Below are 16,161 nucleotides of genomic sequence, written 5' to 3' on the forward strand. Positions count from 1 at the left end.
GTGGGAGGATTTTTACTAATGGTGGCGGTGATTTTAAGCCTACATAGGAAGGCTAGGTTGTAGCTCAGAATGAGGAATGGTAGAACTGGCAATGATGCCTACTAATTTCTTTCCAAGATAGTGGCATCCAGCACTAAAATAAAACAAATAATAAAATAAAAACTAAGGCTAATTGTTTACCTTGCAATGCATTAATAAGGACAAATATAAACTGTGTGCTGGAATCCTGAGTGTCTGGCATGATTTGTATGATGTCTTGGCAGGCCTCCTGAAGAGAGAGAGCTTCTTTTTTCACCTGGCATGTCCTCTTGGAAGGAGTTGTTGATTCTATTGTCCTTGGTATTTTCTGTGCTGTCATCCATGAAGCCCTGGCTCTTTTCCACTCTAAGACCCTGGTCTTTTGGTCCCTGACCCTTCCTGGCTGTTCTACCTTCCAGCTTCAGCCCCGAGAGAAGGACTTTAGCTCTTGTTGGGTAAACTAGGTGCAACCCAAAGTTCCAAGCAGCAAAACAGACAGCTCCTCTTCAATAAAATCATTTATTGGGACAGTGTGGCAAAGTGGGTCTCCCTGACCAGCCACAGTTCTAGTTTACCTACTTGCCTTTGCGCACACCACCCACCTGACTTTTCTGCCATGCCTTGTTGTTAGTTAATTAGGATATTAAGGTGGGAGGCTGCCCATTCTTGCCCTGATGCCAGGGGGCGCTATCTGCGACTCCGTTCCTCCCCTACACCGCAGCCCAAGCCTTGCGGATGGCATCCAGATGAGACAGTGCTTCTGCCCTACAGCCGGACCAAGGTTAGGCCTTGTTGTCAGGCCTCAGTCACACACACTCATACTGTCCTCCTCTCACTAGGGCCTCACACACTCCACCCCCTCTCACAGGGTGTCTTTCACGTATTGACAACTCATACTGCCTTGCTCCCTCTTGGAGCAGGCCCCTTAGGCCATAGGCTTTACCTAGTATGTACCTTGGGTGGCAGACATACCATCTTTTGGGCCTCACCTGCAACCCTCACTTGGGTAGTGGCCAGCCAATTACCCGACCGGGTCTAAGCTTGCTCTCGCCTCTTCTGGGGCAACTCTATACATTCCAACATACAGGGCTCCCAGCCCTCTGGTTTTTCCCCCCTTCACTGGGGCTCCACACCTCACACTGCCCCCCCTCACTGGGGCCACAAGGCTTCCCTCCCCGGTGGGCTCAGGTGGCCGCAGCTGTGCCTGGCCCCACTCTTCCTCCTCAGGGTCTTGCACCCCACAAGGCTCAGGTGGCCGCAGCCATGCCTGGCCCCACTACCTCTGATGTTAATGTAATCCACCCGAAGGTGAGAGCTAGGGTTAAGGCACCCCTACCTGCCTTTCACCGGGGTGATAATTGGCCTGGCATTTCCTGGGGGCTCCCACGCCCTCAGGCTACCCACTCCCAGCAGGGTGCAGTTTTAGGTCATGCCCAGGACCAGGAGCCTCCAAACCATCCCCTACAGCTCCTGCCCTTACCTCCAGGATGTTACATGGAGCCTTGCAGCCAGGCGATGTTACTGCCAGTCTGCCAGCAGCAAACTGCCCTGTTTATATAGGTGGCCAGAGATCTAAAATGGCTGCTGCAATCAAGTACCTCTTGGCTGCTTGGTTCCGCTCTTAAATTGGCAGGCACCAGCAGTGCCCTGCCACACACCTCCCCCCTTTAAAACAGTTCCTGGTGGAGGTTTCCCCTGCCGCTCCTCCAAAGCAGGCTCCCCTCAGAGCCTGTGAAAGCCCTCAAGTGGCGAGTACCACCAAAGGTGCTCCGCCACATACCTCCCCCCATAGAATGACATTTGGGGGCTTCGCTTGGCTGCCTTCTCTGCTGGCTTTGTCCCAGCCTGCTGCAGCCCCTTCCACGTGGTGAGCACCCCAAAAGTGCTCTGCCACAGACAGATGCTATAAATATCTAGAGGGTTAACCAATCCCTCTCTCCCCAGTTCAGCCTCCATGGCCCTGACCATGCCAAAGTCAAGTCAGCTGTTCTTACTCCAGTTTACCCAGCTCCTGAGCCCGCAAAATGCTTGGTTCATCATCTTTCTAGGACTGCCTCAGCCAGGAGCTGACACCATCCTTGTTCTGTCTGTTTGGATCATTGTCATGATTATTTTCTTCAGCTTCTCTGGAGCCTCTTGGTTGTTACTGGTCATTCCACATTTTTTGGTGTGTCAACATAGTTATTCAAATCCTGTTGATGTTGGAGCTCTGTCTAGCCCTGTCCCACAAGTTCACTGTCTCTTTTAACCCAGTGGATTTTTCCCAGTGGGGAAAGTTGGCATGTCCCTGCTTACCAAAACATGTCCCTGGGATTTCCAGGACACATCTTGGGAAGTGGGGAAAGTCAGGGTTTCAGCTGGTAAAATCTGCTGGCGGGGAAGGGGCAGGGGAAGGGAAGGTGCATGGGCGGGGAGATCGAGGCCCCTGTGGTGAGGGAGGGAGTGGGGCTGGGGCAGGCTTGTCTGGGGGACATGGGGGTGGGGAGGGGCATCTCCTGCCACTGCCTGCACCCCCAAGGGAGGCATGGGGGGCATGTTCTCCCCAGATATGTGCACGGGGCGAGGGCGGGCTACAACTGCAGGCTGGGTTTGGGAGTGGCACCGGGGTTGTACATGGGCCAGGTGGTGGCAGTACTGGGAGGGGGCTGTGGGCCATGCCCGCTCTGATTGCAGATCCGGCCCAGGCCCCCGCTCTGTGCCAGAAAAAGCCCAGCACCACCCCTGGCCCCAGTCCGCAGCGGCAGCCTGCCCTTGTCCTGTGCACAGATCTGGGGGGCACGCATCCCCCACACCTCCCCTTGGGGTGTGGGCAGCAGAGAGAGCCGCCCCCCCCCGCACTCCTGGATGAGCAGCTTGTGGCTCTGTCTGGTGCTCTGTCCTGCCCTGGCTGGGCAGCGCCTGCCCCTGCCTCTGCCCTAGCCCCACTCCCTCCCTCACCACAGGGGCCATGATCTGCCCCCACCATATCCCTTCCCTCCCCTTCCCCCCGCAACAGACTTACCAGCCAGACACTGCTTTCCAAGCTTTTGGGCTACATATTGGCAATCGGATCAGTATCGGCTGATATGGGTCGTTAATAATCGATATCAGGGCAAAAATCTTTATCGGTGCACCTCTAGTTTATAAAACCTTCCATGGTTTGCTGGGCAGATCTCTTGGAGACCTGTTATAAAGGCCTTCTCATGAATGCTGTGCTAAGAAAATGTTAAGATTTCCTGATTTAGAATTTATGTTAGGAAATGTCTTTAAAATCTAAACATTGCCTCATTGTGCTGTATTACTAATTACAGAGCCTCTAATTACTAGATTACATACTGCACTAATTACGTAGTCTGTAATTATGTGATCACATACTGTTCTTTAAGTAATAGCGAAGCATGTTAGCATATTTGCAAAATCCTAGCCAAAACTTGGCACAGATTGGAACAGGTCCTCCCAAAGTTAATTTACAAAAATCAAGTAGTATTTATCTAAAAAGCATGGTTAGATAATGTCAGGTTATTGATATAGTAGCAGCAGTACAAAATTCCAGAGTTCTTATGGCTCTTTTAGCTCTTGATGCAGAGAAAGCCTTCGATTGTGTTCGTTGGAGGTAACCTTTTTGTATGCTCCAGAAGATGGTAAACAATTCAGAAGGTGGATAGAGTTGTTATATACAAATCTCACTTCAGGAGTTGTAACCAATAATATGTTACCTGATCCATTTCCCTTGCAAAGGGAAACTCAGTAAGGTTCCCTAATATCCACCCTTCTATTGTATTTGATTTAGCATTGGAACCAATGACTGCAGCTATAAGGAATAATTAGGGTGATATAAAAGACATTGAGGTAGGAATTAGTGATCACAAGACCCTGTTGTATGCAAATAATGCATTAACACTTCTGTCCCAGCATGAAAGATCAGTTTCTGCCTTCTTACCATTAATCAACAATTTTAGCAATCTGTCTGGTTGTAGAATTAATTGGACTAAATCTGAGTTACTTGGACTAAAGGATATATTCAGCAAATGGCAGTTTCTGTGGCAAACAGAACACAACTTATTTGGGTATTAAAATACCAAGAATATTGATGCTATTGTTGGCCAAAATTTTCAGAAGATTCTCAGTGTTATATTACAGGATCTTAACAAATGGAGCAGTTCAGTAATATCTTTGTGGAAGGGTGTTAATACTTTAAAAATGAACGTTTTACCTCACCTAATTTGTCTGTTACGTAACTGACTAGTTTTAATCCCATGATCCTATTTTGTTAAAATAAATTGAATGTTTAACAGGGTTCTGTGGGGAGATGATAGAAGGGCTCAACTTTAATTACGAAAGATGTGCGAGGCAAGGATTTCTTAGGGTGATATCTTTTATTGGACCAACTATGTAGTTGGGATAAAATTAGACAAGTTTTCACGTGCAAGGCATTCTTCTACCTGGGGAAGAATGTCTTGCATTTGAAAGCTTGTCTAACTTTATTCCAGCTACATAGTTGATCCAATGAGAGATATTTCTCACATAATTTATGGACCATCACAGCTATAACATCACTCTTACACTACATTAAAAAAAGATGCAGCTACTGATTGAAGTGAGTGACTTCATCTTCCAAATCTTTGATAATATCACAAAGCCTTTTTTGCAAGTCAGGCTACATACTAGATGACAGATATAACTGATAGTTCTCCTGTATGGGTGGAAATTGAAAGGCACTTATGATTTTGCTTCCATTATCAACCATCATAAGGTTTACTTATCACAGTCTTTTTGGGCCTTTGTACATGCCACACAATTTCCTTTAAAGCAGCTTAAATGCCCCTTTGCACTGCTTTAATGGTGTGGCTATTTACATTGTTGGCAGCGTATTGCGCTTTAATGGCATGGCTGTTTACACTGCGGCAGCGTATTGCATGTTAAATGACTTTGGGGCATAGCAAAATAAAACACTTTCGAGGTTATTTAGTTTACTACTGTACAGCTGCGGAGAGAAGCAGTGGGCCCCATGCAGCTCAGGAGCTGCGCAGGCCACCCGGTGGCAGCCCATACAGGCAGGCTCCACTGAAGGAAAAAAAAAGCGGTGAGCCTGATCTCTTTTTTTTTTTTTTTCCTCCCCAGAGCCTGCCTGAGCTGCATGGGGGGACTGCCTGGGCTGGATGTCTGCAGGTGGGTGCCATATGGGGGGTGCTGCTACCGCCGCAGAGAGAAGCACTGGCCCTCTTGCAGCTCAGGGAATGCTCGGCCTGCTGGCAGCTCTCTTCCCCCCCCGCCAGAGGGGCAAGTAAGGATTGGGCCTGATCCTTTTGTGCATACCACAGGGATTTACTACAGTTTAATTCTCCCTAAATTGAAGTGGTGTTTTTGAAAATCCACTGCTTCAATTTAGGGAGAATTAAACTGAAGTAAACCCCTGTGGTGTGTAACTCTCCAAGCCATACAATTTTTACAGCTTGACAAACTGGAAAAAATTGGCAAATTTACCAAGTTTCATTTTTTGTTAGGTCAGAAGAGCTCTATTTGGGGCAACCCCTTTTTGAAATATGGATCTCACAAAATTATATGGAGAAAGTGTGTGGATAAGGTTATTGTGCATTTAGAATAGCTTTTAGTAGGAAATTGTATTAAATCCTTATATGAATTATGTGATGAATTTGACCTTCTGAAAACAGTTGAATATATGTGGTTGCATCAAGTATTAGAAAATCAGTTTGAATCTGAGGCTTTAGGTGTGGCAAATATTCCAGATTATATTTTTTTTTGCCTGTAGATCTGCTACTTTTCCCCATTCTGTGCCATCACCCTGTGAATACATAATATCACATAACAGACCTGATACAGACTATTAATGACTGACGTGGAATGAAGGCCTAAGTATCCAGATAACAGAATCTCAATAAAAAGCAACAATTTTCAATATTCAAACATGGACAATTGAATTTAGACTTTGTTTTATACAACAAAAGATCATTTTTGTCTGCACTGGGCACCCTCTAAATGTAAAAAGTTAACTATACTGCCAGCAGATACTTGTTGGGGATGTGATGTATTGCAGGCAATGCTTGGTCACATGTTTTAGTCATACCCTATTATCAGGTTTTTTGGAAAAGAAATTATAACTAGAGTTAACATGATTTTGAACACAGGAGTGATACCGTTGGCAAAGTGTGTGTTCTTGGGTATATCCCTAAGAAATTCAAACTGAATCCTTCCCAGGTTGTATTCCTAGAGCAGGCCTCATTAGTGACATGCAGGATTATATTGCAGCATTGGAAATATAGAATATCTCTAAAGGGTGAAATCTGGTGCAATGAAATGGCACAGCTGAAATCTGTGGAGAGAGTCATATTTAGCAGGCTTCACTGCTTCAAAAAGTTTGATGTAATTTGGAAAGTATTCTTACAATATTTTGATAACTAAATTATTACTCTTTGCACACTTTTTTCTTTCTTTTTGTCCTCTTTCCACCTCTTTTTCTTTTCTTTTTTATCACTTATCCTTTTTATAGATTATTGTTTGTGACATACATATCCATAGTTCAGGTTGGCATGAACAGCTGATATATATGTATTTCTGATTGTTTATGTTGCATTAAAAAAATAAAAATATAAAAATAAGTATGTTAGCATATAGTGTCTTAATACAACCTCCTTAGGTAATCAGTTTGTTGTCAGTGGTGCACACAACAGTACATATACTGGAGTTGATGGAAGTAATTTATACATAAGATTAAGTGATGGTTGAAGCAGGGTATCTGTTGACTTTCGTACCATACACTGTGTTCCTTAAGAGGCTACAGAAAAAAACCATGTTGTCATATTATTTGTATAATATGTGACTATGTAATTAAACCGTTGGTGAGATTCTGATTTCAATACCACGTACATTGCATCATGCTATCTGTGTAAATCAGGTAGAGGTAGGAAACTGGCTTAGTTAAATCTCTGGTGGTTTGCCTGGTAAGTAGAACCCATATGTATTATAGAGCTAATTATGCCAGCCCTTCCTTGTTTGGTTTAAGGGCACATTGGGGTTGGAAGTTAAATGCTACTATTATTCAGGAATTTTTATAATGTTTTTTCTTCTTATGTTTCATGGAACACATGCTTCCTCTCATTTTCCATTTTATTTTATATTGTTTTATTTTTCATGCTCTGTATGGCTCAGTTGCGTGCAGCTAGACCACAGTAGTAAAAGTGTTACTATAATTTTTATTTATTAGGTTGGTTCAATAACACTACAAGACCATTGAACTGCAACTAGAATTTACTTGAGTGAGTGAGTCAGAGATTTTTTGCCGGTTAGAGTGAATATCTGACATTCCTTCAGAACTTCTTGCAGAGATTGAATGATGATTTCTTGGAATGGATCTTAAATTGTTATATGCTGTAAACAGATGTGTGGTGCACCTGTTGCTGTGCAGGTAGGCTTTACCCCTTAAGAGTCCTTCAAGGCAGCCCAAACAACAGTTTGTATATAGGCTTGAGTGCTTGCAGCCTCGCTGTCTGGCTTCATTCCCTTAGGAGCCTGTCAGCCAGTCCTTACAATCCAAAATAATAGCCCTTGGTCCAAATAAATGAATAAGCAAACTTTTTAGCCTTTTTCCAGGTGGCAGGACAGACTCTTTGGCTCTGACTCTTCCTCAGCGCAAGCTCCTTTGGGTTTCAGTCTGCTTCTCTCTAGCAAACTGCTCCTTCCTAGCTCAAGAGGCTTACTTTTTCTTCCCTTGGGCTTTTAGCTGCTTGCTAATCACTGACAGCTGGACTCCTACCCCAGGGCTGTCTGCTTCCCTTAAAAGGCCAGACTGCTCAAGGTTTCTTAGAATTCATGACACGGGACTCTGAATTTATTCCCAACAAATCAGTAGCTTGCAGAAGAATATGTAGTTCCAACTTATTTTCCATTTTAATATTTGTGTTTTCAGAGAGGCTGTTCCTTATAGTCACATGTGTGAATTAAAATCCAGTAGGCATTGCCTGAGGTGTGATTCTGTTACAAGTCTTTTTGCCTTGCTTGGAATCATTCTAAACTTTGCTTCAAATGTCTAATAAATACATTCTTATGTTGAGTTGGAGCTCTTAGATACATGATCAAAATGCCTAGAAACTTAGTGCATTACACATGATAGCAATTTTGCCCAGCTTTCTTAGTGTATGGAAGAAGATCCTATAGCATCATCAGCAGCAGTCCTTTCAGTCCTCAGCAGGCTACTTGGCAGGACTGGCAGGATTTCATATCTGGTTTGCTCCAGGGCCCTGGGCTTTTAGGTTTTTTTTTTTTTTTTTTTTTTTTTTTTTTTTTAAAGTTCTTGGCTCCTTGTTCCTTTTCCTGATCTGGTTCCAGCTGCTTGCTGGCTCCTTATTCCCAGCTAGGTTGCTGCTACCAGCCAGCTTGGAGTCTCTGGCTCCTGGTTTCTAGTTTCTAGTCCCTGGTTCCTAGCTCTGGGTCTTGCTTGTGGCCCCCAACTTTCAATCCTGGTTTGTGGCCCTTTGCTTCCTGACCTTGCCTGTTCCTGACTTCCAGGCATGTAACACTTTAGCGCAGAGCTCCAATTGCCTATTTTCCCACCATGCCCCTGATATTGTGCAGTGTAATGCATCAAAGCTTTAGACTACATCTTTTGTCTGAAACAGCATTAGCCTGAGTGAATGTATATAGTTGCTCTGAAAGCAAGGAAAATAACCCTTCTTTTTCATACATGGAAATATACATCAAAACCGTTGAGTTTATTTTCACAAAATGAATAAAAGGGAAAGTCGAGCACTTCAGCTTGTACGTGAATCCAGTTTACTTGTCAACACACACATGGCTCACACTTAATCTTCAGTCCTCTTAATGTGTGACAGAAACAGTCAGAACATGTAACAAATATCCAGAATACAGAGCTCCTGGTTTCTCTATTTTGGTTATTTCTTACAGCATACACCCTTGGGCGGGCTTCACAAAATGCAGTAGTGCAGTGCTTCCCAAACTGACAGAATGCATACTACCAACGTAAAACAATACAGCCTTAAGTACCACCCGCAAATTTTTCATACACATAGGTAACTGATTATGTATTAAAAAATCAACACCTTTGGTAATCATAAAACATTGTTTTATCAGTTATGGTAGCCACATAAATCAATTGTAAATTGGAAAAAAGTATAAACTTACCTGTCCAAAGATGCTTTTGGGGATGTCTTTAGTGGGAGGGGTGAGCTTGCTTGACAGAGCACAGTATTTGAATGTCTGGTTGAGGGGCCGTGGGTGTGTGGGGTTTGGAGACCGGGGAGGGAGGGTCCCCACATACCCTGGCAGGATGTGGGGTACTGTGGGTCAGGAGTGAGGGGCAGCTGCAGGGCTGGAGGTGGCTGTGGCTTGGGAATGACAGACAGACAGACAGACAGAACCCAGCAGGTAAGTCTGTGGAGGGGTTGGGGGAGAGGGAAGGGGTGGGGGGAGTGGGACAGGGGTCGTCCAGGGACATTGCGGGGGGGAGGGGAGGAGCTCCTTGCCATTGCACATACCCCGGGAGATGCATGGGGGGCATGTGCCCCCTGAATTTGTGTGCGAGGCAAAGGTGGGCTGACTGCTGCACACTGGGCTCTGTGCCCTGCTGCCTCCAGAGCTGCGCAAGACACCATGTGCCATGCCCTCACTACTGTGTTATTGGGCTAAAGCATGGGAGGGCTCTCCTCCTTTTCTGGCATCTAACACCCTCCTTAATAGGTTACAGAGTCAGACTTCCTCTTGTTTGCTTTTCTTTTGTCCCCATGATTCTTGTACGCACCCCCGGGAGAGGCATGGGGGGCATGTGCCCCCTGGATTTGTGCACGAGGTGAGGGCAGGCTGCCTGCTGCGAGCTCAGGGCTAGGTGCTTACTCTGTGGCCATAGGAGACAGGACTAGGAGCAATGGCCTCAAGCTTCAGTAGGGGAAATTTAGATTGGAGATAAGGACAAACTTTGATTATGAGGGTGTTCAAACATCGGAACAGGCTACTTGGAGAAGTTGTGGATTCTCCATCTCTGGAAACTTTTGAGAACAGGTAGGACAGGCATGCTTGTCTGAGAAAGTTTAATCAGGGGTGATCCTGACTTGAGCAGGGGTCTGGCTTAAAAGATCTTGAGAAGTTCCTTCCAGCCCTATTTTCCTATGATCCTGTGATCTGTATTTTGACATATAGTGCAGTACCACCACATTTTTCCCAAATCCCTCCTTACAAAACAGAGTATACTCCTTAATGTTGGTATTCCAGGAATGAGACTTGTCTTATAAATTTGATGTAGTACTAATTAAGCCATAATTTTCTTTATAATAGCTCTTGAACCTAATCTTTGTATATTCATCCTTAATAATATGGCCTAATTTTCTTTTAAAAAAGAGATGTTTTAATATTTCAAGTAATTAAACAGGTCACTCTTTAGCTAAGTAGGTTTTCTTGCTTACTTGCTGTCCTTCCTCCACAGTAGCATTAGCAAGGCCATGTTTAGTAACAGCTAAACAGGGAAGGGAGAGCGAGGCTGTGGGGGGGAGCTGGTGTGCAGACTGGGTGTGCACCATGTCCCCCGTGGGTTTGATCAAACTGAGTGGCAGCACTGCAGGCCAGATGGTGGGGCTCAGTGCGTTAGATCTGGCCTGCAGGCCATATAATGGTTGAGACCCCTGGTGTAGTCACAGTGGTATGGGTATGCCTTCTACTGGGGTAAAGAAGTGGGCAGCTTAGCTGAATGAAAAGCAGGCATATCCTGTGACATTGGGTGTGTTTAAGTTACTAATAGAGATACTTTTTGCTCATAGAAATACACAACTTTGTGGGCTTAATATTTCTAGAACAGATTTTTTTGAACTAATAAAAATCATCCTTGCTCTTCTCAGGCAAACACAACTAATTTAGTTTCCTTGACCAAAATTATGGCAATGCTGTGGGGGTATGAGGTGCTGTGCAGTACTCTGCCAGCTCAGAAGACCCAATTTGGAGAGCTGTCAAACTTGTGTGTGCAAGTTTATGCACTTTTCCATGCTTTTGTGAGCTGTAAGATGCAGTATTAGCAGAAGCCCTGGTGAATATACAGTCACAATCATGAGTCCAAGGCACTCTGTGGTAACGTTTTATAACAATATAGTAGATATTTGCAGTCTGCCAGCACTAGTGATTGTTGAAAGCTTGATTCACTGTGTTTTCATCAACCACCTTGTAAATCACTCCTGCTTTGTAATAGAATAACTAGTGCCACTGTCACAACAGAATGAAGCACTTGGCCTCTTTTGGTATCTTCAGCTGATGGAAACAATACATCTTTGTTAACAAACGAAGGAAAACTTGCCAATGCTGTTTCGTCACTTACGCTCTTAGCAACCGTTCTGTTATTTTCTGTTGATCTACAAGAAGGAACAAATGCATTTTGGGCTAAAAGGGCATTACAGGTGAGATAGAATAGCTTTCTGTGCATTGTAACCTTTCTCTCTTGAAAACTTCGAAATCAGGATTCATGCATAGGTGGGAAGAAAGGAAGAGCATGTTGAGGACGAGTATATTCCTTTAACACTGAAGAGCTGTGAGATACTTGTTCAGAGTTTTATCACGTGGAAATTAATATTTTTTATTTTGGGCTATATAGTACCTTTTATTAATAACCCTATGAGGTGTCTTATTACTAGGTAATTAGAAACTAATAACTCAGATACCATGGTGGTGGGCATAAAAAGATAGAAAATCAGAAAATACAATGCTAGAATCACTGAGCAATCCAGTGCAGACTGGCAAATGGTCCATATGGGATCACCTAACCTACCTACACTAGGTCTGTCCAATTTCTTAGCGTCCAGGAATTGGTTGCATTCCCCAAGGGCTATACCACTGGGGGCCACATGCTGCAGACCATAGCTCCCTCCACTGCCTCCTCACACAGCAGATTCATATGTAGTCTGTGATCCACCCTGAGCTGGGCACCTTTCAGGGCATGCTGAAAGTCATAGAATAATAGAAATGTAGGGCTGGAAGAGACCTCCACAGGTTATTGAATCCAACCGTCTGCCTGAAGCAGGATCATCCCTATCCAAATCATCCCAAACAAATCCATTGCCTGACCCAGTGTTGCTCAAGCGTTTTGTCCAGCCAGCTGGATGGACAGTACCTAATTCCTCTGCAGGCCATATCCATCTGGTGGCTCCAATCTGGCACTGGGGCAAGAGCAGCAGGGACTCATTTGGCCATGCAAAAGAGGGCAACCTGGCTCCAATACAGCTGTGCAGGGGAAGGGGACACGGTCTGACCCCAGCCTGGCCTAAAGGAGTGGTGGAGGGGGCATGACTCAGCCCCAATCCAGCTCTGTGGGGGAGGGTGAGTGCCCCAGCCCTGTGAGGGAAGGGGAGGGGCATGGCCTAGCCCTGAACCAGCATGTAGGGGGAGGGAATGTGGCCTAGCTTCCTGGTCAAGGAGAAGGAAGGGGGCCTGGCCTGGACCTGTGGGAGGTAGGGAGTATAGTCCAGCCTCAATCCAGCTGTGCAGGGGGAGGGGTCATGGCCCAGCTCCAACCCACCATGTGGGGCTTGGGATTTTGGCAGTGGGGAGGGGTGCGGTATTAACTATCACTGCTCCACCACCACCAAATTTCCTGATTTATTGGGACCCCCACAGGCCAGATTCCAAGGCTCCATAGGTTGCATTTGGCCCGCAGGCTGGAAGTTGAGCACTTCTGCTCTAATGTTTTAGCAAAACTACACAGTCAACCCTGACACAACACAAGACATGACACACTAACCTTCCAGAGGTAAGGCAGGGGGACCACGGCAGCCAACATGCTGCTTCTGTCATGGGTGACTGGTGCCTCTTGAGTCAGGGGGGGCACATGCCACCCTGACACCAGTCAGCGACTGGGTGGGGGGGCCCGGTAACTGATTTCACTGAGGGGGGGGCTGATATCACTCACCAAAAAGCGGCATGGCCGCTTTTGTTGGTGGCCCCGCTCCCCTGTCAGCACTCTCAGGGGGTGCCCCAACACTCCTGCCTGCCCGCACCCTGCCCTTCGCCTAAACAGGGAGCGAGGTCTGACAGGGAGTGCACCAGTGCTCTTAAGGGGTGCACATGCACTCCTGTGCACCCTTGTGCATCCCCTACATGTCGCCACTGGCTTCTGTAAAAGTTGTTAATATATGCCCAAGAGATCTCAGGAAATGGGCAATACCCCCAACTACAGAGAAAGGCAAAAATCCCCACAATCCATACAAATCTGACTGGAGGTAAAATTCTTTCCTCACCTCATTTATAGTGATCTGTCTGACACGGAGCAGAAGGGAGAGACACTAACCAGGAGCCTCCAGCTTTAAGTCCCAGCAGGAGCACTGGCACATCCCATGCACAATCCCCAGGCTTGGCTGCAGCCAACACTAGGGTTACCATTTTTCCAGGATCAAAAAAGAGGACACCTGTGGTGGAGATGGGGCTGGGAGCGAGTATGGAGTCAGTGGGGCATGGGGGAGTATATATTGTGGTGGTGGTGGTTGGGCGGTGATATGCCTGTACCTTGCCTCTGCCCCTTACTTCTAAGTCCCCGCTCCTCCCCCTGGCCTGCTGGTGCTGCTCACTACTGACCTGCAGCACCCTGCCCCACAGCCCTGCCAGTGCACCTGTCTCCCAGCCCAAAGCCCCTGTCCCCCCAGCCCTGCTGCCCATGTCACACTTGCACACGTGTGTGCACGCATGTGCGTGCGCGTGCACACACACACACACACACACACACGCACGCACGCACGCATGCGCCAGGGCCTGCACATGGAGCATGTGATCCCTGACAGCCAATCACCTTGCCCACTGCTCCTAGCCCTAAGCATCCAAGCTGCTTGTGCCCAGGAAAAGTGGAGGCAAAGCAAAAGCCTTTTCATCAAGTGATTAATGTGCCATTAGCCTGAAAAAGCGCAGGCTCAGGGGTGATCTGATGGCCACCTACAAGTTTATCAGGGGTGACCACCAGCATCTGGGGGAACGTTTGTTCACCAGAGCGCCCCTAGGGATGACGGGGTCGAATGGTCACAAACTACTTCAAGATCGTTCCAGGCTGGACATAAGGAAGAACTTCTTTACTGTCCGAGCCCCCAAGGTCTGGAACAGCCTGCCACCGGAGGTGGTTCAAGCGCCTTCATTGAACACCTTCAAGATGAAACTGGATGCTTATCTTGCTGGGATCCTATGACCCCAGCTGACTTCCTGCCCTTTGGGCGGGGGGCTGGACTCGATGATCTTCCGAGGTCCCTTCCAGCCCTAATGTCTATGAAATCTATTAAATGTCAGGATTATACTGTTAAGGAGGTATAAAGACATATCCCTGAAAAGGGAGAGAGCTATTAAGGGAGAGCATGAAAAGACATTCTCTAGTTTTTTTTTCCCTAAAAAGATATGCAAGATGATTAGGTAAGCTTCCAGAGATTCATTAACTTGTTAAAAGAGGATTGAAACTAGTATTTGGTAGATTTATATGCATTAACTTTTAATTAGTACTCAGAGGCCAGACAAAAAGAATTGAAGGAAATTAGGTGGCATTGTGTTATTTTTTCTCCTTCTGAATACTCAGTGCATATAATAATAAAGGTTATATTTGAAATATCTGTGGATGCTGTTTGTGTTGTCTGTGTCACGTATTCAAAGTACTTCGTTGTGTTTTAATGGCAGATTTTTCTTACATTTGTTTGAGATTTTTTACACACAATAATTTCAAGTATGAAACAAATGTACTTAGTATCTATACAGTCATGCTATTAATTTCTTTATTCCTAAAATCAGGCATAATTTTAGTATTAGATTAATACAATCACGGCATTAGGCCATAAAGTAGCACTATTATGACCATCTAATCTGACCTACGTACAGTATTAAGAATGAAGTTGTAGCCATGATGGTCCAAAAGTGATGTGAGAGGCAAATACTTTTTTTGGTTGATCTCTTTTATTGGACCAACTGCATAATTGGGATAAAGTGAGGGAAGCTTTTGAATGCAAAGCATTTTTCTTCAAGTCTGAGGAGGAAAGCGGGCACAGTGATTTTGTTTAAGAACAGTGTTTACAACTGAGAAATTACCAGGAGTAGCAGACCAACAATTAGCAGAAGAAAAGAAGCCTAATTACTGGGAGGTCAGGATCTATCAAAAGGGAGGAAGATCATTGTCACTGTACTACATAGGAAGAATTTTAGGAATCAGATTATAACATATCATAAAATTAATATTGATGTTCAGTCCTTGGTTCCTGGGTTTTAGCTTATGATTTTTCTCTGTGAGAGTTCATTCTGGTGCATAGTTGCTGTTTAGTTTCACCCATGTAGTTGCTATGAGGACATTTGGTGCATTGGATCAGATATCAGATGTTCCCAACCACTAAGCTGCGGGCACGAAGGATGGACTGCCAGGTTGTCTGTCCACTGGGTTAAAGCTGGGTGGTGGGGCAGCCCGGGGAGGGAGGCAGCCTGCTCCGTGTGCCCTGCTTCGCTCCTGCTGCCATGGCCACGCCCGGCAAAGCGCTGCCTGCACAGCAGGTACTGGGGCCTGTACCGGGCCGGGCAGGACCCCCCAGCCCCGCCCGCAGCTGGGAGCGGGGGGGGGAAAAATGACCAGGGTGGAGGGCAGGGGGAGGCAGCTCTGTTCCTTGCTCTTAGGGAAGGCAACAGAACCCCTTTTTTCCAGGCAGCCCCAGGAAAAAAAAGTCTCCCTGGGCCACTGCCTGCTTAGTCCCCTCCCTTGCAGGGTCCTCCGGTGCCTGCGGCTGTGGTGCTCCAACCCGATCTGACCCTCACAACCCACCCCCTATGGAAAAAGTAAAATTTAAATATGTAAATTAGATTGTTTCTATACCTGGTCCGCCAACATTCTTTGTGTGAGTTTGCTGGTCTGCGGTATAAAAAAGGTTGGGAACCACTGAGATATATCACGTTTTGGGAAAGGCATATGTAGGATCCATGGACTCTGATGGGTTCTTGGTGGGGAATGGGGGTGTTGATTGTAATAGCAGTAGAGATATACTGACAGGCTAAGCATTTATTGTTAAGGCAAGTCCGATTTGGGGTGCAGATGCAGGGGGGAGGGGCAGTGGTATGCCCGTGCCCTGCCTCTGCCCCTTACTCCTAAACCCCTGTCCCCCCAGCTCTGCTAGTACCCCCTCACTCCCTCCCCACATCCCCCTGCCCCCCATCCCT

General features: G+C 46.1%; 1 protein-coding gene across 11 annotated transcripts in view; it reads left to right on the top strand.

The window, feature by feature from the left end:
* ENOX2 (ecto-NOX disulfide-thiol exchanger 2) overlaps positions 1-16,161 on the top strand; it is a 203,984-nt gene that overhangs the window by 50,649 nt on the left and 137,174 nt on the right. The window contains exon 1 of one of the 11 annotated variants that reach the window (XM_006029338.3): positions 5,134-5,166. The exons of the other annotated variants lie outside the window; for them this stretch is intronic. Within the exon in view, the coding sequence (XP_006029400.1) occupies positions 5,157-5,166 (10 nt within the window). The 5' untranslated portion in view covers positions 5,134-5,156. Of the gene's footprint in view, positions 1-5,133; positions 5,167-16,161 lie in introns of those variants that run through there. 11 annotated transcript variants of the gene reach the window in all.

The sequence above is a fragment of the Alligator sinensis genome, unplaced genomic scaffold (assembly GCF_000455745.1).
Source record: "Alligator sinensis unplaced genomic scaffold, ASM45574v1 scaffold1023_1, whole genome shotgun sequence".
In the NCBI taxonomy this organism is placed as follows: domain Eukaryota; kingdom Metazoa; phylum Chordata; order Crocodylia; family Alligatoridae; genus Alligator; species Alligator sinensis.